At 41.2% G+C, this 23,523-nt stretch overlaps 1 protein-coding gene and 1 non-coding gene across 3 annotated transcripts; both read right to left on the reverse strand.

Moving 5' to 3' along the window:
* Window positions 1–961: 961 nt before the first annotated feature.
* Window positions 962–22,807, reverse strand: LOC147062621 (E3 ubiquitin-protein ligase Midline-1-like). 2 transcript variants are annotated; one of them, XM_085923495.1, is made up of 10 exons: window positions 22,565–22,807; window positions 12,679–13,472; window positions 9,730–9,825; window positions 7,926–8,033; window positions 5,986–6,134; window positions 5,600–5,727; window positions 4,740–4,883; window positions 3,563–3,724; window positions 3,085–3,292; window positions 962–2,909 (listed from the first exon to the last, which is right to left on the reverse strand). In XM_085923495.1, exons 2-10 carry the CDS (start codon window positions 13,402–13,404, stop codon window positions 2,561–2,563), a joined length of 2,070 nt encoding a protein of 689 aa, XP_085779621.1. In that variant the 5' UTR covers window positions 13,405–13,472; window positions 22,565–22,807; the 3' UTR covers window positions 962–2,560. The 2 variants fall into 2 exon arrangements, with proteins under 2 accessions (XP_085779621.1, XP_085779628.1); XM_085923502.1 differs by lacking the exon at window positions 22,565–22,807 and adding an exon at window positions 17,201–17,317.
* A 383-nt stretch (window positions 22,808–23,190) lies between these two features.
* trnaa-cgc (transfer RNA alanine (anticodon CGC)) lies at window positions 23,191–23,262 on the reverse strand. The gene has a single exon. It is a non-coding gene; the product is annotated as a tRNA-Ala (tRNA).
* Window positions 23,263–23,523: the final 261 nt, after the last annotated feature.

Genomic DNA, 23,523 nt, shown 5'->3' on the forward strand with positions numbered 1-23,523 from the left:
ACACACACACACACAGTAGTACCTCTGCTTACGAACAGAATTGGTTCCGCGGTCAGGTTTGTAAGTAGAAACGTTTGTAAGTAGAAGCAATGTTTCCCATAGGGATCTATGTAAAAGCAAATAATGTGTGCCGGACTATCCCAAAAGTCACACTTTTTGACCTTGTAAAACATACAGAAAACCAAAATAACAATTTGGTTTTTGCTTTTACAAACCTTTATAACAAAAAATGAAACTCACTTTATTCTTGACCTCCTAACTTTGCTTAAGGACGTTCTAATTTTCTACAATTGCTAAAAATACCCCAGAGGAGACACAGAAAAAGTTAGACTAATAAATTGTGTGCTTCCATGTACTCCTTGCAATGTTCTCATGTACTCGTCATACATTTTTGGTGCAATAAAGTATTGAATCTACCACTTATAAGTTGTGAGACTATCGCTTTCCGACTGCTGTTAGAATGAGTACCCCTGTATCTTTGCTTGTAGAGGGAGGTACCTATTCAAATTTGCTCCCAGGTGACTTTGGACATTAAGGGGGGGGGGCATCCTAAACCAGTTTGCCAGTCATTCGCACAGCACACGTAGACGAACAAACCATTCACACACACACACACTGATGGACAATTTGGAATGATACATCTACCTACTAGCCATGTTTATGGAACGTGTCAGAAAGTCGGAGTATCCAGAGAAACCCCACACAGGCACAGGGTGAACATGCAAACTCCACAGGCCAGAAGGAATACTACTCTGAACCGTGAGGTGGACGTGCTAACCAGTGTACCACTGTGCTGCCAAAAAATGAATTAATTTTCTCTATTGATTAATTGCAATTTAATGGCCAGACAGTCCGGAGGAAAGTAACTGGGATGGCAAACACATTTAATTGCAGGGTTTAACTAAATTTCAATCAAAATTGTTTCTGTAGTTGTAGAAAACCATGCAAACCTATCCTTGTCCACTGCTTATGACTTTAGTTAGAATTCGTGAACATTGGAAGAACATTTTTTAAACTTAACAGGGGAGAAATCAGTTGTCAGTGTCAGTTGTCTGTGTGCAAATATTTATTTTTGAGGAAGACAACACTGCCCACCCCATTTTCCCCACCATTGTCCATTCATATATATATATGGAAACACAGAATTCACATACCTTAAGATGGACCAGGTTTCACAACAAAACATCATCATCAGGAAATACAAGCAAATAATTTTACAGTATTTACAGTGAGAAGCTCCAGTTGATTGCTATCAAAAGTAAATTAAGGGTTTTAGAATCTAAACTGTCTCTCTTCTTTGTAAGTCAACGGTCTTGTTTAAAATACATTTTCCATAAATGTAACATGTTATTACATTTCCTATGAAAAGTAAAATTATTAGTTTTTTGTATTTATTTATAGGTAATTTACATAATCACACAAAATACTGCAAATCTACTGTCATTTTGTGAGGTCATTCTTGACACTGTCAATCCTTTTATCTTCGCAAACGACTAAGACCCGTGTGAAAATCGGGATCTGAAGTGTGTGCAGTGTGTTCAGGTTAAGTCGTCAACAACAGCTCGGTTTTCAGAGACAGAGAATAAAGTGTGCATTTCACCAGACCAACAGGAAGTATCATTGCCAGCAATAGAAATTCATTGCTGTCCCAATACAAGCTGTCAAAAGCTCCAAATAGAGTTAACATATGTGTTTGTTATTGTTTCCGTTTTTTCCCCCTTTTTGCTTCCCTGCTTTGAGAAATTCTATTATAATGTCATCTGTACTGATAACAGAAAAGCTGAACCTCAATTTTACGTGCACTTTGGGGTCCAGAATTTGGGAATCACGTTGCCTCAAAACCACGTTATTTAGATAGTCTTGAAAGTGTTATAAAATCAGAGCCAGTGCATCGGGAAATTGCAGTAGGGAAATACGTACTAAGAAACACGTTTGCATTTGGAGAATAACATCATTGTTCTGGGTGAAAATTAATCCAATATAATTATTAAAATGTATTATATATTACCAATCAGGGTAGCGATCATGTCAGGACGTCATGTCCTATTAGCATAAGCAGAGCACTAAAGTTTACGCGGTAGTCATTTAGGTTCGTACGGTCTTCATATCTGCCATTTAAAATACTACTTCAAAATCAGTGGGGTCCATGACCAAATCTCGTTAGACATAAATTCGCATAAAATTGAAGTCCGTAAAATCAAGGTTCAGCTGTATTTACTGTGGTCCTTTTCTTTCGTCAAGAATAGCCATAATGTAAATCAGTGTCACTGTTAGTGTGAAATTGAAAATAATTTCCATACATTCTCCCTTTATCCCTGTTGTGCAAACTCCTTTGAAGTTATGTGGGAATGTCTGCAAAGAAAATGTGGATATATCTGGAATGTTTTTCAGCTAACCATCCATCCAGGTTAGGATTGTCACAGAGGCAAAAACAACAATACAGTACGATTATCTCAACTCTAAGTAGCTGACTTTTAGGGAAGTGGTCAAAGAAAACCACAGCCAGTAAAAAGAAATATCAAGTGCAAAACAAGTGTTGCTTGGCTAGGTGTGGATGTGCTTATTCTTGAGGCTCTAGTTGCTCCAGGTGGTCAGGAATGGGGAGGCCCGAAAGGATTGTCAGACACTTGTTCCACACGTTGAACACGGGACACACGGGTTGGACGAAGGAGATGTGGAAGGTGTGCAGATGCTGAGAGCCCACGGCGTCGTAGAAGGTCAGTTGGCCAGCGTCGTAGTCCAAGAGGATGCCTACTCTGCGCAGATGGGGCGAAGGCTCAATTGCCAGATCTTTACTGTTGTGGCGGACCACCCAGGAGTTGTTACAACGGCAGAGCACCCATGAGGATGAGTTCTTGCCGATCCACTCGTGCTTAGGCGCTGACTTGTATGCTATACCCACGGCATACCTAGAGGGTAGGGGTGTTAGATGTTGACACAATAATGACCAAGTAAAAAACACAAACTTGTTGATTTGCATTGTTGAAAGGTTTCTGGGTTCCTGCCTAAGCTCCTGGATGGCACGATCCATTTTTACAGAAAAATATTCATTATGGACATGTGGTTAAAAAAATAATAACTCACCATGTGCTTCCCCCAATCATGGCCTCCCAGTAGTGCCGCCCACTGTCAATGTAAACGTTCCCCACCACCCCGTAGCTGCTCTGGCTGGAAAAGCGTTCTTGGCTATGGCCTTTTTTGGATGTGCTCTCGTCACGCTCCACCGTCAGGTTGTCGTGTGAGATTTTTAGCTTCTTGTGAGCAGATTTGGGGTCCAGCTTGAAGGGCTGACCTGCCAAGAAGAAGGGGTGGAATGGCAAAACAAATTGACGCTGAAACATGACTACATTGAGATTAATAGCATGCAAGATCACTCACAGGACACCTCATTTATTTTCGGTTAATTTAATTTCAGATTTGCAGAAGGGAAAATAATTAAACTCATCTGTAGCTAAGTGGAGAAAATGATAATGTAAATGAAAATGTTTCAAATATGTCATATATTAGGTTTCATCAGACGTTGGCCTGTGTTCATTTGAGTTTTCCTTAGTTGGCAACTTACTGTTAGTTTTCAGAGTCCCCGGTTCACTGCTTCGGCTCCCCGCTTGGTTAATCGCCTTGACAACGATGATATACTTGGTGCCACTCTGTAGGCCATGTACAGTGTAGTGGTTCTGTTTGATATTGGGCACAATCATCCAGCTCTCCAATGAGTTGCACAAACCTGAGAGGAAAGATTTGAAAGTAACAAGAGATGACTAAAATTGGATGATGTAGAGTGAAGATTTCTACTCTTCTTGAAAAGTGAATTTTGTGACATCTGATACATATTAGTAAAAAGGCTGTGGACTGCTGTTTTGCGGCACCACTTTGCTGGGCGGAGGGATATGTGACAAGACACACGGTCACTGGGGCGAAGAGTGGTGTGTTGATCACATCTCTGTCCGCCAGGCAAATAGTGCCGCACAATTAACACGAACAAGACAAAGAACGAGATTAAGATGGACATTAGTGGAGAAAGGAAGCTTTTATAGTCAAACCCCCATTATGAGGGACAAAAGAAATGCATTACTATCAAGTTAAAGGCAGTCAATTTGGCTCTTAACGAAGGAAATAGAGCTGCTCCTGTACTTTTGAGGTTTCTTACGGTCACTAGAGGTCACTAGACTATTGTTGATGGCATCTTGTTTCGTTAACCTTGTTCAGTATTTTATTTTTCAGGGTCGTCTTGTCCGGAGCTATACGTGTAGCTCGTATCGCATTGCTAACTTTATCCCTGTAAGTGGGCCAACTTAATTTTATTATTAGTTGTGTGTTGCTCGTGTTACCTGCACATTAAGTTTATTATGCTTGTTTCTGAGATTTATGCATGCTTGTATGTTTCCAGAGCTCCTACATCTCTGTCAATAAAGGTTATGTTGATAATAGGTATGCATCCCCAAAGAACCATCTCTTTACTGACAATCTTCTTTGTGTATAAGTTCCTACAAATGATAATTAAATATTAAAACACGTGTGTCTTACAGTCCGGTGCAGGTTATATATGAACAAAACAAGACTTTCCCCTAATTTTTGCTGGTGCCCTTTTATCATCAGGTGCGGCTTATAGTCCAGAAATTACGGGGGTATATATTTGAATGATAATCAATGTTGTGACAGGATACCTTTTGAATGACATTTTTAAATCGCGTTTGAGGCTTAGGTAGAGATTTTTTTTTTTTTTCCAACACAGAACTTACTGGCAATGTTGGACTGTCCAGTGAAGATGGCATATTGGAGTTCATACGACACTACTGTGAATTCATCATCAGATGTCCAGTGGACCGAGATAGTGTCATAGGATGCTGTGCATAGCTCTTCCCTAATGCACGGTGCAGACGGAGCTGTAGAGGCAAGAAATAAAACTTTTGTTATATATGATCCATAATGATAGGACTGCCTAAAGTTAATAGGTGAAAGTAAATTCTTGAAATCTACATAAAAATGCATTAAGGGACACATAGAGCCATCTCCATTTAAAATGTGCTGTTGGCCAGGATGACCTTTGTGTTATATTCATGTGCAAAGTTCTGTGCATGCAAATTACAAGCAGCCCGCTTTCACATAGCAGTTGTATATTCAAACATGAAAAGTAATGTCTTTCTTGGCATTTGAGTTCTAATTCATTATGGAAAAGGCAATAAGTCTGACTTGATTGGTGGTAAATACACACCAACAGACTATTTAGCTACATACAGATTAGACAAGCTGCAAGTTTTCTGTTTCGTCCATACTTTTGATTTAAATGTATAATTTTTCACCCTTATAATTCTAATGCAGACACAAATTATTTGTCAAATAATGTTAAGAATTTATTATGACATTCCTCTCATTTCTTGCTCGAAGACAGTTCAAATGAATTCGAAATGAATGAATTCAAAAAGATGAACCTTTAAAACTTTTCAAAAAGTTTTGAGGGTAGTGGAAAATATTTTATTGAACATGAACCCAAAGAAAGAGACATTGTTTGGAATTTACACATTGAAAATTTGCGGCTCATAAAAGTGGTGCAAAATAAAATTGAATTCCTTCATGTGAAGAAATTGGGTTTAGGATTTACCAGTGAGGTAATCGAGATTTTCCAGCAGTTTCTTCTCTCTGGAGAAGTCCAGGGCAAAGTTGTCAAATGTGTCCGTCAGGTGTATCTCAGGAATAAGCACTTGGGTTGATGCAGTTGCCATGGAAACCCTAAAACAGCCCAACCATAATGCATGTCATTCAACACTATAAATATATTCATCAAAATGTGCCTTTAAAATTATGGAAAAACAAGCTTTTGTATCAAGGGCGGCACATGCCCGCTATAAATCAATTGAACGGCTTAAGACAAATAAGATCAGGTTTGGGTAAATAGAAAATGTAATCCCTGTGTGGGAAAATCAAGTTCACAGAAGGTTTTCAAACTAACTCCTATTGTCTCACATTGTACTCTCCTTAGTGCCTGACCTGTCGTTGATGCTCTTAGCAGTCTGCAGAAAGCGGGCGTGGTCGCCCTCTTTCAGTGTCTGGTCAGCTTGTGTGATTAGCACAGAAGATCTCTCGATACACTGCTGACAGTTGGAGATCTGCTGGGCTAGCTTGCGTAGCCTTTGCGCCTAAGTAGGGAGTGGAAAAAATGCTCAGTGAAAAATGGGAATCACCGGTTGCAGGAGTGCACATAGATGGATGTTGATTTTTAAAAGTCCTTGAACCCTGATCACATTCATCCTTCCTTTAAATGCTATCTTCACTGTGCTAAATTGCCATTGTGTCTACTATTTGTTTTTGCTTTTTTAGAACCATGTTGCCAGTTTGTGATATTTAACAGCTACTTTTAGATCTGTCTCAAAAACATCAAACTAACAGCTACCAGTTTGCTATTAGCTATTAATGTTATTATCTACACATTATGATGAGAGATGTTACTGTTAGATTAGGCCTTATAATGGCACATAATTAGGTAGGCAACTTGACCTATGCCTTTATATAGCTGTAACCTTCTCTAGTTGAATTTTTTGCACCTTTCCCTTATCTACGTCACTCTTTGGCACACTTACCAGATGAAACCAGTTGAGACCATGGAGTGACAAATATAAAAATCCCAACACATTGTTAGTTTATAGCACGCTCCTGTGTTAGTGTGGCTAAGACAGTATAAGAACAGGAATCATCAAGTCTGGCACAAAGCACAGTCTTATTGTGCGCACGGGTGAAGTTTTCTTTCTTTTGGTATTTTGCTCGACTTTGGATGGTAGAATTGGGCATGACGGTGGAGAGTAAATCTTTGTGCACCCTTGTGGGATGGATGTAGATATTTCCCCGGCCAATCCGTGCCGTGTCCCCCATTTTCAACAAAATCAGAGTAGTCAAAGCACAAACCTGGGTCCGCCAAGCCCGACATTGAGGGTAACAAAAGAGTCACGCAACTTGGGGCCCGTACACGTGGCCCACTTAAGTCCAGGTCACTGCCCTGCCTCATTGGCTTACAACTGCAATGGAAGGTTTGTGCCCTCCTGAGGCTGGCAACCATTAAACATTTTTATATTTTGGACCTTTCTAGAAGTATACCCCTCGCATTAGAGCAAGATGACCTTCAACATGCACATTAATCTATTATTGATCAGCCGATCAACGTGCAATTTGTGAGATGAAAGCAAATCAGTTTTGTCTAGCCACCTTTAGATTACATACTATAGAGTATAGGCTCCAGTTCGCACAACCTCAATAATACAAAAAGGATGGATGGATTTTTGTGCACATACAAAACGGTTTTAAACCATGTGACAATCCTTAAGTGGGAGATGATGATCCCATCTACAATGTTAATTTTTCATGTCATTTCTTTTGACGTGATCGACTGTTTTCCTCATTCTAGATTTGTCTGTAAAAGTCTGTTACGGAACTATGACCTTTCAATAAGAACCAATTCCACTCTCTTCCACAGCAGACAGAGATTTTAAGAGACAGATTGAGGTCACACTGAAATTAGGGCAGGGGACATGTCCTCAGCAATTTGGCATGAATATTGTAATCTCTGTTCAAATCTGATGCTTTGAAAGTACTTCAAGCATTGCAGACTATTTAGAGTCCAATTGATCCTGCCTAGTCCTGCATCGAATAAAAATGTCTTGATGGAATTTTGTTGTTACTTCAGTGCGATACTACATTGTAGAATGGTGCTATGTTTCACGAAAGTCTCATTGTATGCATCATGAAAAGTTCACAGTACATGCTTAGTCACTCTGCTGAATGTGGTAGGACCTATTTTGGGAAGTTAGTTTGTTTGGATGTCATGCCATAAATAAGTCAAGGCATAGTGAGAAAATAGAGTACTGCATTTGACCCAAAACAAGGACTCTCAAGTATTTTAATGATCAATTTGTATTCCCACTGCTGAGTCCCCTTACTTTCCCCTCCTTAATCTTGTTGCCAATAATTTGTCTCCTCTGCTGGATGATGTCAATCAAAGTGTCGCACTCATCCAAGAGCTTGCCCTCCTGGCGGGATGCATTCACCTGCGAAGAAAGCCACAGTGAGACACTTCTTTAACCTCTGTGAGAATATCGCGGAGGAGACAATGCATTTTAAAGAGCGTCGGTCATATGCAGATTTTTGTTATTCAGCGGTCAGCCCGGTCACTATTCCATGCTAATACCCCAGGGCCAGTGTCTTCATAAGAATAGGCCTATTTATATGTATATCAACATTTCCTGCATGCTAAGTATTTATAATTATTATTATTGTTACTGTTGTACAACAGGTGCAACAGATATAAATCTAACCTTCTGACGTTCAAATCACAGATTGCTCATCTGTCTGATCCTTGCCTGAAATTGTTGCCGTGGCAGCATTGGCCTTCCAAAGGCCAAATCCTGATTCTAAAATGGAGTCTTAAAGTGGTGTTCAAGTAGTATACCTTAGACATGCTACAGCCCCACGGAAAGACAAATAGTTGCATCCACACAGTTGTAATGCAGAGCACATTGTGTGCAATGCACAGAATTAGAGTATTTAAGGACTGTTGGCAAAGCCCACTGGACCATATGACAGAATGCAACGCGGCATGCTGATCAAGTGATTCATTTACGGAATACTGAAAAAAGTTGGAGAGCGTTCAACCATTTTACAATGCAGATGAAGTGAGCTTAGTAAAAAAGCCAATGAGAAATACTGAAGCAGCCGGAGGGACTGTCAGTGCAGTGAATTTCTAGTGTAACCCGGCATGACGATTCCAACCCACATCAAAGCACACTCCCAACACAACAGAATTCAGATGGACTCTCCTCAGGCTATTTTAGGAGTCTGGAGTGCGTGAACAATAATGCACAGGGCGATCGGAGGGGACGGGGAAGTGGGACAATTCTTTCACCCTTGTTTTGTGCATCATTTATTCATTGCTTTTTTCATTTTGGGGGCAAATTTCAAATTCCTGCATCATCAAAACTAGCTTCAACTCACCACAAAGCACAGAGCGCTATCTTTGCAAACAACACACACACTGTGGCTTTACAGCGTCTTGATGAAGCACAATACTGGCTCTTTGTAATTTCTAAAGGACATGTCAGGCAAAAACGTCACTCTCCATTTACTCCACAGAGATGCTGCTGCAGTTTTAACCCACGGGCGTTGCTTTTTTTTTTTAAAAAAAGCTTCTTTGAGCGCATGTGTATGTAATGTCAGTGTGCGGGTTTAAAATAGAGCTGCTGACATATACCAGCGTCATCTTAGCTAGATGTGATGCGCTGCCCTCAATTTTTTATACATGTGAAATCATAATGCTGCATAAAATGAATAGCTCACCAAATATATCTATCTCACTCTCAGCTACACAATAAAGTACTACTTTTCTTTTTTTTTAACCTACGCTGTTAGCCAATTTCTAAATAATAATCAATAATCCCAGGAACCGTGCAATTATGCTTCCCATATGTTCTGAACAATTTGGGAAATGATATACACGTGGACAGACAGTGAGTGCTATGACGCCATAATGCCATTGGAATCAATTTTCTATGATGTTATAGTTTATTTTCCTGGGTTGAGTAAAGGAAAAGATTGTCAACTGAAAATAATCTCATATTGGTGTTATGCAAAAGAAAATGGGGAAACATGATACCATTTACATAATTAATCCCATGGCCCGGTGAATCTAACAATATGTGACTGATCTCCGATGATGCAGATCCCGATAAGACTCAGGAAATCACTTACCTCCACATGTTGACAAGTCTGAATCAGTTTCCCCATTAGCGATTCGAGCTCGTTGTTTCTCTTGATGAGATTACTCAGGTTTGAATCCAATGCTTGCTGGAGAAAAAGACATTGAGTTGACATTAATGAGAAGGAATCCACTCAAGAAAAACAACAGTGAAGCCTCGAATGAAAGCAAGAGGCGATCCACCCTTTGAGTTTTCAAAAGCCAAGTAAGTTTTGAGACAACCTCCGGGGCTTCTTCAAAACAAAAACAGACGTATCAATGTACGGCCCTTTCATTCTGTTACATTCTGCTATGTCAAAGCATCCCAGTAACTTTCCAAGTGTATTTCCATACCTCTGCAGGAGGGTGATAACCCTCATCCCTGCAATGCCTCCTCATCTTGTCCCGTCCGATCCTTATACACAGTCCTGCACTAGCAGAGGATGTGAGTGGGACAGCCGCTCCACTGAGCACCAAGCCATGCGCAAACCCAGCCAAGCGGCAAATTAGGCATCTAAAGCATTTTTACCCTCCTATGAGCGCACGCAGTCCTTGCGGCTAACGAACCGGCAAACAGGTGACAGGACGTCCTCCCTCCTTTTTCTTATACAGTATATGTATATATGTATTTTTTTTCTCTTTCTATTTTCATATCATCTCCCTATACTTGTTGCCAGCAAAGGAAGGGTTATATGCTGTCTCCTTTAAATCCAAGAGTTTCACCAAATTGCCAAATCGAGCATGCTTAAGCTGATCTGATGCTGTGTCCGTCCCATGCAGAACTCCTTTTCCCTCCTAGAAATGAATGCAAGCTGAGTGCTTCTCAGAGCTACATCTTGCCACAAGCTATCCCAATGAAGCTAAGAACAAAAATGGCATATCTTTCAAAGTTCAAAGTGATAAACGAGATCATATTCCTCATGTTTTATCTTGCATTTCTTTTGAGATCCGTTTTATTCTGAAACTCAGCTGTAAACAGCAAGAGATTTGAGGGATTTGCATAGTTTGTCTTAATGGGTGAACCTCATCGTAGCATAGGGAGCTTAAAGGATGGCCTTAATACGATGCTGGTACACAAAAGCAATAGTAGCACAAATGTTTCCTTTGGAAACATATGACATGATTACATACTGCCTTGCCACTCTGCCCTCCTATATGTGCACTTAAGCATTAATGGATATGATGATGCATTACTCACAGGTCACATCCTTGCCCACCTGTCACTCATATTGACTGTCTGCTGTATGCACACTTGCTCCATTTTTGCTCCTCTTATTTGTTTATTTATTTATATTTATTTGTCGCTCTTGTTTATTCATTGTATATGCCTTCTTGTTTTTACTTTTTGTGTTGTTGTTTTTTGGATGTTTTGTTATATGTCTTGTCACCGTGGGATAGTGGGTAACGCAGTTTCGATCTCTTTGTGTGTCTTGGCATGTGAAGTAATTGACAATAAAGATGACTTAGACTTAAAAAAAAAAAAAACATTTAACATTTTGCTGTTTGGCTTTGCACAAGCTTATGTGCATATGTTTATGCACGAATGCTTATCTGCACACGTGCATACAATGCCAGCTATAGCACATGAACTGTACTTCCTCATTTAGAAAGATAGTTGACCAAATGATGCTGTCCCCACTTGAGGCAGTTGATTAAAGCTAATGGATTACTGAAAACCACAATAAATCTAAACAATGAAGCCGGTGTGCTCACACAGCAGCTCCCATCTTTTATCCTGGAGGTTGTTCCCACTCTCACCATCCAGGACTTGGATGTGGGTTGTTTTTTTTGTTTTTGTTTTCACAAGCGCCTGTGGGTAATTTTATCTCGGATGAGGATGGTTATTTCAACAATAACCCCTGTGGCTCTTATCAGACTTTCAATGAAAAAGGAAACTACTGGAGTTATCCAGCATGGTTTCTAGGTGTGTGTGTGTGTGTGTGTGTGTGTGTGTGTGTGTGTGTGTGTGTGTGTGCGTGCGTGCGTGCGTGCGTGCGTGCGTGCGTGCGTGCGTGCGTGCGTGCGTGCGTGCGTGCGTGCGTGCGTGCGTGCGTGCGTGCGTGCGTGTGCGTTAGTGCGTGTGCGTATGTGAGCGATTCAGAACGAGAGATGTTAGGATATCGCTAATTCACAGCACGTCAAAGCAAAAAGTAGGAACCGTGAAATGGGTCACAACTGTTTTTTTCTCGAACTTGTCAGAGTCCAAATGGAAGTTAAAAAAAATGAGTGAGAGGTCACATTTTAAGTTTTGATTATAAAAGTTTTCTGACATGGGAGAGGCCTTTAGGAAATGTCTAATCAAGTCATGCAAAGGTTTGCTTGACAAAAAAAATAAAAATAAATTATGCATGTTGTCTTGCATAAATGCAACATGACTTCTCAGGATATGTTGCACCATAATAGATTTATTTTCAGATGAATGAGTGTGCAGATTGTGCGTTCAGTTTTCCTCTGTGTGGTGGTGTGAATTTTTCTGTGCAAGCAATCAGTATGATATTTAGGACAAAGCTTTGCCTTAGGTTAGTAAATGCATGAGTGGATGAAACTTAACACTTTGACCTCCGGATAATCTCTGTTGCTTATAATACACCTGTGTACCAAACACAACAGTACACAGACTGTTCAATGAATATCTCTCTGACAATGTCAGTGAGCTTTATTATAATTATGCAAGCAGGATTTTAAATCAGCTCTTGGAATGACAATGCCATCCTACCAAATACTCATATAGAGTATAGCTCATACAGTATAGCTCCGCTCAATTAAACCCCATCTAACACCCAGCAAGTGATTTGTTAAGTGTGACAAATGACCTCTTTGCTCTTCTGACCCTTATTTGACCTTTGATTTCTTTCCACAAAAGGGTAGGTCTAGTATTTTTTTCTTACTCCTTATTTGACTATTGAGCTATTAAAACTATAAAACAGACATCAATAATCTCAAATCAAAATGTAGTCACTCACCCTGAGTTTTTCAAAGCGCTCACTCAGTGCTGCCACTTGGTGGTCTCTGTGCCTTCCCACCAGTTTGCAGAGGGAGCAGATGAGCTGGTCATCAGTCACACAGTACATGTTGACCTTCTCCTCCTCGTGCTCCAAGCATTGCAGCCCTCGCAGGTGGGAGCCCGGCATGGGCTCAATGAGCCGATGTCCAGTAAATGGCTTCTTGTTGGGGTGAGTGGCCCTGAGGCACTCCTCACAGTATGATACTTCACACGTCACGCACGTCTTGATCGCCTCCTCTGGCGGATCCTGCTCGCAAAACTGGCACTGGACCGGTTCTGGAGGCGTTCCCGGGCTCGACATTGCTGCACTGACGGGGACCAGGGCCAACCGCTCGCTGTCTTCTTCACCAGGCGAGTTGGGCCCACTTTGGGGGGCAGGAAGGGGCAGTGGCAGAGGAAGGCCACTTGATGTCGAGGCCTGCTGAACTCTATCAATGATGTTTTGCAAGGTTACGTTTCTCTTGAGTCCTTCAAGTCCACGATCAGGGCTCAAGGATATGACATATCTGCATGTGGGACACTGGAAGGCGCTGATACTTTGAACCGATTCGTTAGTGGTACAGTGTGAGACAAGGATGCGGTGAGCACACCCAAAACATAGGCTGTGGGCACAGGGGAGCAGCAGTGGGTCCTCAAAGAGCTCCAAGCAGATTGGGCAGGTGAGCTCTGACTCCAGAGTGTCCATCCTGTTCAGGGGAAACCAGGTGGGGCGAGGAACAATGTCAGCAAAATCCAGGGGAACCACTCAAATATCTGTAGGTGAGAGAGGAATCAGTTTAAAAAACGTAAAACAACCATCAAACTAAATCAGCACCACAAAGAAAGGTAAATTGTTTTTTTTAACATCATGAAGTGAAGGAAACTGACGGATCAAGCATGCATCAATATCTCATGACCTCATGGGGGCAGCAGAATCAAGCTTTAGCAGACCTATTGCAATGGCAAACATGGTCTTAAAATAAGTTAACTCATTTAAAAAAAACAGAGACGGTATACAGATTCAATTAATGAAGTAAAGCCCCCTCATTGAAAATGTACGTTTATGGGTTAATGTTTACACACTCTTTTAGTCACACTTTCCTTTAGTGTTTAATTGTTTTGTGATAGTCTCGAGCAATGATTCCCAACTAGGGTCCTGTGTCATCTTAGTCATTATTTTACCGAAAAGAAACATACTTTGAGAAGGGCGGGGCGCCCACCATTTGGCGAGCGCCTGTGACAGAATCAAAAAGTAGGTCATCCCCACTGACCTGGCGCACATAATCAGACCCCAGTGTCCGTATGTGTGTCAATCGGTACACAGCAAACATGCAAAGATAGTAAACAGGCCTGGAAGGCACATCGCAGCTTTCAGGCTGTAGATGATGCTGTATTAGGTTAGCTTCTACATTATCTACATTACTTTAATATGTTCTGTGAAGCTCAATGTTTGGTTTGTGGAATATGAATTGAACTGTCAAAATCCACCTGTTTTTATCCATCTTAGCGGTGCGGTCATTTTGCCACTTGTTGTCAACTGACACAGTTGCACAACAAATCATGGCTCACCAGTTTTATGAAACTGAGTCGTGATTATTTGTTTGTTTGTTTGTTTGTTTGTTTGTTTGTTTGTTTGTTTGTTTGTTTGTTTGTTTTTTGCTTGAATAACACATGAAAGTGAGTGATCCACTATTCTATGATAGCTTGTATCTTAAACTGCTTGGGCATAAAAACAGGACTCTTGCCTGGCAAACTGACCTTGACCTCATCACACACCCATTTGGAGGATTTATGATTGAGACATACTTGTAACGTGTATCTCAATCAAAAAATGGTTGGATCATTCACACAAATAAAACAACAATGCCTAGTTTAGCACAAAGTCACAGGTACATTACAGACGCCACACTTCCTATTTTGCTGTACACTTAAATGCTTATAAAGTAGTAGGAAGCACGTGATTAATTTTGCAGTGCAGACATGGAGCCTAATGCGGGCCAAATTGCCAGGGTTCATAGCTAAGTGATGTCAAATATCTTAACCTACTTCCTTTTCCCCTTCCTTCTCCACTTCCTCTTCCTCTCCATAAAACACTGCAAGGCAGTGTCTGATTATGTGACACACAGACACACACACACACACACACATGCACACACATCGCCTTTGTGTGATTCCACACAGAAAAATGATCTATAATCCTTTCCCACCCACGCTGGACTGTAACCAATCGCAGGCTTTCAAATTGTGAGGTGGTTGACTACAGGATTAGCCTGTATGCAAGTCCAGAGTATGACAGAGGGTGACGTGTCTGTTTGCTTGTGTGTGTGTGTGTGTGTGTGTGTGTGTGTGTGTGTGTGTGTGTGTGTGTGTGTGTGTGTGTGTGTGTGTGTGTGTGTGTGTGTGTGTGTGTGTGTGTGTGTGTGTGTGTGTGTGTGTGTGCTTAAATGATCCAAATTAGATGTGACAATATTTGCAAAATTAGATGTGACATTAAGAGAAAACAAAGGAAGAGAATGTAAACACTTTTGTTGTCAAATATGTTGATGGACGACAGTGAGAGATGCATTGTCTCTGAGTTATCCGTAACCAGAATTAGACCTCAAGCACAAAAAGGTTGATTAGGTGTGACAAACACTTCTGAGCCACTTTAACTGAGATGTCTGGAAAGGTAAAAGACTTGACTACTGAAACTGTTTTAGAAATTCTTGTCACAACACAATATTGAGTGAAATAAAGTCCCACCTTTCTGACTGTCACTCAATACTCAATTTGTAACCTCAGACTAACCTTGCCAATCGAAGTTATTGGACGTCACAACTGGCAGACACATGGACTGTTTTGTAAAACGCAAATTTGTTTGCAAGATTGTTTGTGTTTTTAAAGGACATCTCAAACAATCACTTGTGATCACCATGACTGCACAAGCTGTCAAAAGTAAGAGTGTTCCCGGTCACAACTTTTTCATGGTTTCAATCTTTTTTTTTTTGCCCCCACAATGAACTATGAGTTTAAAGATGCAATTATTTGTACACAACAATTAGAAAGCAATTGCAGAGGAAAAGGCATCACAATACTATCTTGGCTATATTTATCTTCAACATTTTTCACACCAGCTTCAGGGCCAGTCTAACTAACAGCTGGGATGCTTTTCACAAGGACTAGCGCTCTTGACAATGGCACCGAAACATGTCATGCATGGGAAACAGGAAACAGCATTGACAACATGGGTGCTAAATTGGTCACAGAGAAATGTTGCACAAAACACTAAAGTCCTTCCTGTATAAGCCACATTGCATGTCACATCTCACGGTACATATCACACATGATTTCCTTGTTGCCCCATGACCTGACCAGGTTGAGCTCAGGGGGGGTGGGGCTCATCCCATCTGTTACACACGTGGCTCCGCACACACAAAACACGTGTAAAAACGTAGGAGTTTCTTGCCTCGCTTCTTTCCAGCTACTCTCATATTGCTTATAAGCAGAGACACAATATGAATGTAAAAAAAAAAAATTAAGATGTTTAATCAGCATTCTCAGACATCCTTTCCAGCATCCATCAAGGCACTGTCTCCTATCATTAGGTTTGGCCTTCAAGCATCAAGAAAAACAGTTGATGAGTAAAACTGGGTCACACACGCCCAAGTGCCCCAAACCCACAATGATGCACGCATCTGACTCAATATAAATTTTAATATTGAGTCCCACTGCTGTTGTGAGATTAACAACTCCAAAAGTGCCTCTTAGTTCAGGACACAGATGGCCCGCCAGCATTCCTTCACATCTGCAGCTCTGTCATTATCATTCCAGTACTGCTGGCACACTCTGCTCCAACCCTTCATTCCCATTGTGCCAAAGCCAAAATTCAGCACCATATGTTTGTATTGGGAAACGTCTATTAAATCATTAGATTAAAAACTATTTTCATCACTCATTGCCACCTTAAATCTTAATTATTCATAATTAAAAACAAGATATTTTGAATGACATTATGTGTCCAACTCTGAGGCGATGGTTTGGGGAAACCCCTTTTCTGTTCCTGCATGACTGTTTCCCAGGACATGAAATTGGGTCCACCAAGGGTTACTTTGAGAGACGTAGTTTGCAAGAAGTTGAGAGCTGACCTCATGAAACAACATTTGGGATAAACTTGAGCGGAGACTGTGAGTCAACATCTGTGACCTCTGACCCTACAAATGCTCGTCTGCATGAATGGAGGACCCCCCCCCCCACACACACACACACGCACTCATAGGTCTTTCGGAACGAGTGAAAGCTATTTGAGCTACGAAGGGGGAGCGAAACCATATTGTTGTCTGCTTTCTCCTTCCCGTTGGTAGTTGCAGGTGCTGCAATATATTTTTCTATGTAGTCAGGATTCCCTAAGAAACTTAGTTTGGAGTACATTAAGAGCAGAACAAACTTCTAGCAATAGAGCAAAAAGGAAAATCGAAAACAACGGCAACAATACCCCATCTTCCTCATCCCTTCCCTCATCTTACCTTCCACATGGTTATTATCCCATCATCCAAAAGCAAACTGAAAAAGGAGAGCAAGAGAACATGGGGCTGGCTATCTTTAGCTTTCTCTGCTCCAGCGGGCGCGTACGAGGCAAAAAGAAGTCGCCAGCAGTCAAAATAAGAGTCTGCGAGGATGTGGCCACAGCTCCGTGGCTGTGTCATCACCTCTCATGACATGCGTCCTACCCTGCCTATGCAATCCAGTGCATCCTGACACTGGGGAGAGAAAGGGAGGGGGAGAGAGGGAAAAAGAGAGAGAGAGGGCAGACTCAAAGTGCAACGCCTCCATCCCTCCTCCTCCCACCCGGCTTCCCTATTCAAATCTGCCAGCGGGCCTCTATATAGGCCAATCACTGGACCTTCACGTAGGGCGGAGTCCGGGACACCTCTACGAGTCCCTGTCAAATGTGTCAGAGGCAAATATGCCTATGTAAATATGTTCGCCTGTGTGCCATTATGCATACTATGCATGACTCTCGCAAACTCACATGTGCATGTGTGTCATTTAGAGTGTGCATCAAAGGAGCCCAAACACATCCCAACAAAGAATTTGCCCTCTGTAATGTAGCATTCCCCTTAAAATGTATTAAAATTGCAGCTGTTTTCGGGACTAGGGGGAAAAAAAACATGACCCTAAAGGAAAGAAGCTTAGATTAATCTCAAAGTTGCAAGTCAGCCCTTTAATCACCCACACAACTGCCACCATAAAAGCATACGCCATGCTGAATGTTTAGCATTCACTTGAGTTGAACAACCAATGTGGTTGGGCTTAGTTCAAGAAAAGCAGCATAAAACCAAGATTATAACTCCATTTTTTTTAGTAACGTCTCTCTTAAGTCTATCCTAAACTTTGAGAGGTCTGATTACTAGACAAAATGCACCACAGGAACGCGGACCACTGACACATTCTTTGTGTGGACATAACGTGATTTTAGTACAGGACAGTTAGTAAATTCCAATGTTCAAACTGTTTGCTACGGTATCTTTCTATTTTTATTATTTTCTGGTGAAGAGTTTTGGAACAATTCTACTCGCTAAAATGAAAACAAACAGGAATAAACTCAATTGGTGAAGCTCCAGCAAACCTGGCCATCCTATATTGATATTGTTGTATATTAATTTGTGAGACTTATATAATTTCTGACCTCTCAAAGAAGCCCAGTGAGCCGGCCTTAAATCTGAATTCAATAACAGCAACTGTGAGTGCAGTTCTTGGTTCAGTTTAAATAAATGGAGGCCTCGCTTTGACAGTGACACGTTTATCAAACATGACTTGAGCATTTTGTCTGATGGGAGCACTGACATGAAACAGCTGGTCAAATACAGTTCAGTGTCAGTCTTATAAAACACAACTTTAATTTAGTCAAAAATAATATTCTTTGGAAATTGACACGAGATGAAGAAGATGTAAGTCTATTTTATGTTCTTTTCCACATGTTGTGATACCAAATACTGCAGTCCTTTAAATTACTTTCTCGCTGTGCTCTCTGTGACTGGTTTGAATAAAGCTGTGCTCAGCTCCTCTGAACTTGGGGAAACGGGCCTCCACTGTCAGTTGCATGAGGTCTCCCTTTTAAGCACCCAGGAATGAGTGGAATGTGGCAAAGACTCACTGGGTGAGACCACTAACAGGGATGAACCATGATGGGGTTATGACCCGAGAGCTGAGATGGACAGGTTGCATACCTTTCTTTGAAATTAAATTATGGCGAGCAGACGCTGTAACATGCAAGGGGAAAATAATGTGAGGCAACTTGGCTGTCGTTATACCCTTAAGCACAGCGCGCAACCCCCACGAAGCAAGGTTTGGGGGTCAAGCCACCATGTGCAATCTTTCTTGTATGTGGTCTGCTTCTCTCTGTGATGTGCGTGCAACAAAATAGACAGCGTAGTGTAAATGATATCCTAAATAGGATAATACATAAAAAATAAATATCACATATCAATTACAAAAGTGTTAATTGCAAGGGACCTACCACAGGTGCAGTGAATATTGCATTGAAAAATGGGAAGGACAAGTAAATTGATGGAAGGAAGATAGCTAGCCTCGACATCTCTGTCTTGGTCCTGTCATGTGATCATGTCATGTTAGTGTGACATTGTCATTTGTTTCCTCAAATGGAGGATGCTCTGTGTGAGTTCCACAGAAAAAACTGTCAAATGCAGCCAGTTTAGATGAGTGACCCAGCTTTGAAAAGAGTTTTTTTTTCCCTGGCGTGCAAAGTAGGAATATGAATAAATTATAGGAGAACATCAGGCTCTTGAGGAGCTCTCACTTGAGGAGGGCAATGAGAGTATTGCAATGCGATGATAATGTGCCAGGGCCCACCTGAAAATGACATAGAGAGTAACATAAAATGTGAGGACTTCCTAATATAAAAGCTATGTATTTGCTTTGGCCATTAGATGAATCAGAGAGGACCTTGAGCTAGAGTTGTCAAAGGGAAAGCTGTGGCATTAATCAAACTGCATGCATATTTTATGAAAGAAGAGAGGTGTCAGGGTCTTGTGACTACAGACTAATACAGCCATAAATTATGACTTGAATAAATGATGGTCCCTCTGTGCCACCGCTGGACTAGTAGGTAGCCTTAGTAGGCCTCATTGTCTGTCTGTCCGTCCGTCCGTCCGTTCGTCCGTCCGCCCGCCCGCCTTGAATGACTTGAATAAATGATGGTCCCTCTGTGCCACCGCTGGACTAGTAGGTAAACCAAGTAGGCCTCATTGTCTGTCTGTCTGTCTGTCAGTAGTGACTACAGACGAATACAGCCATAAATTATGACTTGAATAAATGATGGTCCCTCTGTGCCACCGCTGAACTAGTAGGTAGCATTAGTAGGCCTCATTGTCTGTGTGTCTGTCTGTCTGTCTGTGTGTCTGTCTATTTATTTATTTTTTTATTTATTCATGGTACCCCTCAAGTCTTCTCCAGCAAGCAAAAACATTTGTGTGTTGCTCCTGGGCCTTTTCTCCTCTGGTGGTTGGTTCAAATGCAAACAAGCTTCCCACAGCATTTTCAATGCTACAGGAGCAGAAAATTGTTTGAAACATAAAACACAACACATGATTGTCTAACCCGGAAGTAAGGCAAAATCGATCCACTTACATTCAAATGCCAAACGTTGACTCCACCATTTGACTGATCACAGAGCCTATTAACAGGGCCAACCCTATGTAAGCCGAACAGCGGAGCAAATCAATTGCCTTCTAAGCTGCTAAGGTCGTTGTTAGTAACATGGGAGCAATTATGTTGATTTATCCTCCATCAGCACTGCAGTCTGAATCAGGAAAGTGGGATCTTTAACGGAAAGATGCGCGTGTCTTTACAACACAACCCGAGATAATATTCTAGAAAGAAACTAGACTCCAAATATTGAAAAAAATTATACTTGCAAAAGATGTTTGCCTTCACATTTGTGTCCTCCATAAAAGCTTTCAAGAATGACCAACACATCTGCCTTGTTCAAGGCAAACGATAATCTAGCCATCAATTTTCTATTACACATATCCTAGTTTCTCCTATTTACCTCAATCTCAATTCCCACCAAGAAGTATGATGTGGTCAGCAGTTTTTTATTGTTTGCATTTTAAATGTTTACAAAATATTGCACCCATATCAATACCCTCTTGGGCTGCATTGTGTTGAAGTACACACTGCTCTGGTACACAACATTGTACAGTATCGGTGCTCAACAGAAAGGCCACTTCTCCACAATGGAAAGAAACAAAGTATAAACAATGAAGATTCACTAGAGGCAGGAATGCCATTTGCGTGAAACGATCATTGATTAAATCAGTAGAAACCATTGCTCCATGCTGCAGTTCACATTGATGAATTCATTAATGAGTTACACACAGACTTGCAGCTTTTATGCCATTTTATTTGCTTACAGACTTAGCTATTGACCCCCTCAGTTCAAAATGCGCTGGAAAAAATGAAATTGTGTAAAGCACTAAGGTTCACAACCACGATGCAGTATAACTAACAAATCATGCATTCTACAATGTGGACAGATTGTTCCACATATTTGTGGCCTCTACACAAGGTTTCCATGACGTGTAACGTGAGTAATGATGTGTGTGGTTGATTGGCACTTACTTTCACCAAAGTGCCTGAAGCAATAAAGGAACAGAGAAAATGGTATTTGATTATCTCAGAGCTTAATGCTTTGGTTCTCTTAGCCTTTTTTTTTTTGCTGGTGATTAGCGCCATGTTTTCTTACTTGTAGAACCAATGCACTTTATTCATGTAGGTTAATGGCCAGAAGGCAGATAAATGGTACATGTCACCTAGTTAAATCTTCGCTTTTAATTCAAAGGCACCCTATCCTTCCCCTTTATTGAAACTCATTTTGTGTGGTGGCAAGGAGCCAGAGTCCTTTTCTTAAAAGACTGAGTTTGAATGCCAAGTTCTTGAATCTCCAGCCGAGACCTGGAGTCTTTGGGGAGAACTTTGGCAAGGTATGAAAAAGATTGGACCCACTAGCAGTCACTGCTGCCAATGCCCCCAAAGCTTAGAAAACCCTGCTGGGCTCCAAATATGGCAAGATCTGTATTTTAAAGCAAACACAAAACTAGCATTCCACAAATGCAAAATGTTTTAAATAAGAGTTTTAAATATTCCTGTAAGTGTACTGTGCACTTTTCCTCTCATAAATATTTAATGCATTTTAGCCACAAGTCACAACTTCTTGGTCATTAGCAGTGTCACAAGACAAAAATATCCTTTGAATGATGACATAATTGACTTAGATATACATTGTGTGACGTGAATTTGCAATTTAGAGTCATCGTTGCTGTACCTCAACCTGTCAATGACCAGTAAATAAAATTATAGGCCAACCACGATGCACTGGGCACTGAAACGTTTGTGCACACACAAACATGTTCGACATACACGTTCGGCTTTGCATTATTAATAGAAGTGTACATTCAATGTTTGTATTATTCATTGATGATGTCAGGTGTAATTCCCATCACATACGTTCCACCTTCCTGCACATTGAATTCACTTGCATGAATTAGCAAGAATAGATCAACTCAGCCATTTCTTGGGAGAAATGCAACTAACACTTGGTTTCTTTACCAAAATATTTTTTGTATATTTGAATACATTCATTCTCAGTGGCTTGAAGCATAGATAGACTTGAGCCCAAAAAGTCTATCTCACTTGACACGGACCGAAGTTCATAAGTGAACAATGACAGCGGCATGCACATGCTTTCAAATGTAATGCTGAAATTACACGCTGCAACAAAGCCTCCTGCAACCATGACAGCACAAGTGACCACCCACTCTAAGAAACTATAACAATGGAAGTGACTTAAACAACAAAGGACCACTTACATTCAAGAGCCTCACATGGTCCACCAACACAAAAGAAAAAGCGGCATGCAGTCATGTCGTCTGGCGAAACAATAGTGAGTAAGCTTAAGAGATGGTGAGTTGAAAGGAGAGGAGTCGTGCATCCACACATCCAGCTTCCGCACAAATCTAAACATTGAGGAGCTATTCCTGCACATCTCCCGTTCACAGCATTGCCTACACTCGCTCCCGCCTCCCCTCCAAGCCTTCGGGTTTTGCTTGTCATGTGTTCAGGCTCGGGCAAGCGTGAAGCGGGCGGGTGCACCCAGCCCTCCAAGCTTTGTTTAACATTTTGGAAACTCTGCGCTTCCATTGAGTCAAACATTCGGCTTCTCTGGTTCTTCCTGTGTCCTGGAGGTAGTATTGCAGCACTTTCCAAAAACCACATATTTCCCTTAGCATATTAGAAACATTTTACTTTTCATTTTTTTCCATACAAATATGAAAAGTGGGTTCGACCATAGCATGTGCTCTCCCACTGTGCTACATACCCATCTGCCAATGAACCAGTGGTTGGTGGTTCTATGTGATGCAGGTGCCTTTCATTTTGCATGCATGGTTATCTCAAATTCAGATGGGTAATTTATTCAGTTAGAGCGACGATTAAATGGAGATGCTGGGATTCGATCCCAAGACCTCATGCATGCGAAGCATGTGCTCTACCACTGTGCTACATCCCCATCTGCCAATGAACTAGTGGTTGGTGGTATATGTGATGCAGGTGCCTTTCATTTTGCATGCATGGTTATGTCAAATTCAGAAGGGTAGTTTATTCAGTTTGAGCGATAATTAAATGGAGATGCTGGAGTTCGATCCCAGAACCTCATGCATGCGAGGAATGTGATCTACCACCAATGGTTGTTCCTCAGCTGCCATGATTTTATGATTGCCAGGTGAGAACATTTTATGCGAAAGTCAGGTTGGTAACATCAGAAAGGTAA

The sequence above is a fragment of the Syngnathus leptorhynchus genome, chromosome 1 (assembly GCF_054491065.1).
Source record: "Syngnathus leptorhynchus isolate UIUO chromosome 1, UIUO_Slep, whole genome shotgun sequence".
NCBI classification, from domain to species: Eukaryota; Metazoa; Chordata; class Actinopteri; order Syngnathiformes; family Syngnathidae; genus Syngnathus; species Syngnathus leptorhynchus.

Coding starts and splice junctions, on each gene's coding strand:
- LOC147062621 (XM_085923495.1), bottom strand. CDS start 13,404: ATGGACACTCTGGAGTCAGAGCTCACCTGCCCAATCTGCTTGGAGCTC. Junction 9,826..12,678: donor AGCGCTTTGAAAAACTCAGG/GTGAGTGACTAC, acceptor CTTTTTCTCCAG/CAAGCATTGGATTCAAACCT. Junction 5,728..5,985: donor GCTAAGAGCATCAACGACAG/GTCAGGCACTAA, acceptor GGGCTGTTTTAG/GGTTTCCATGGCAACTGCAT.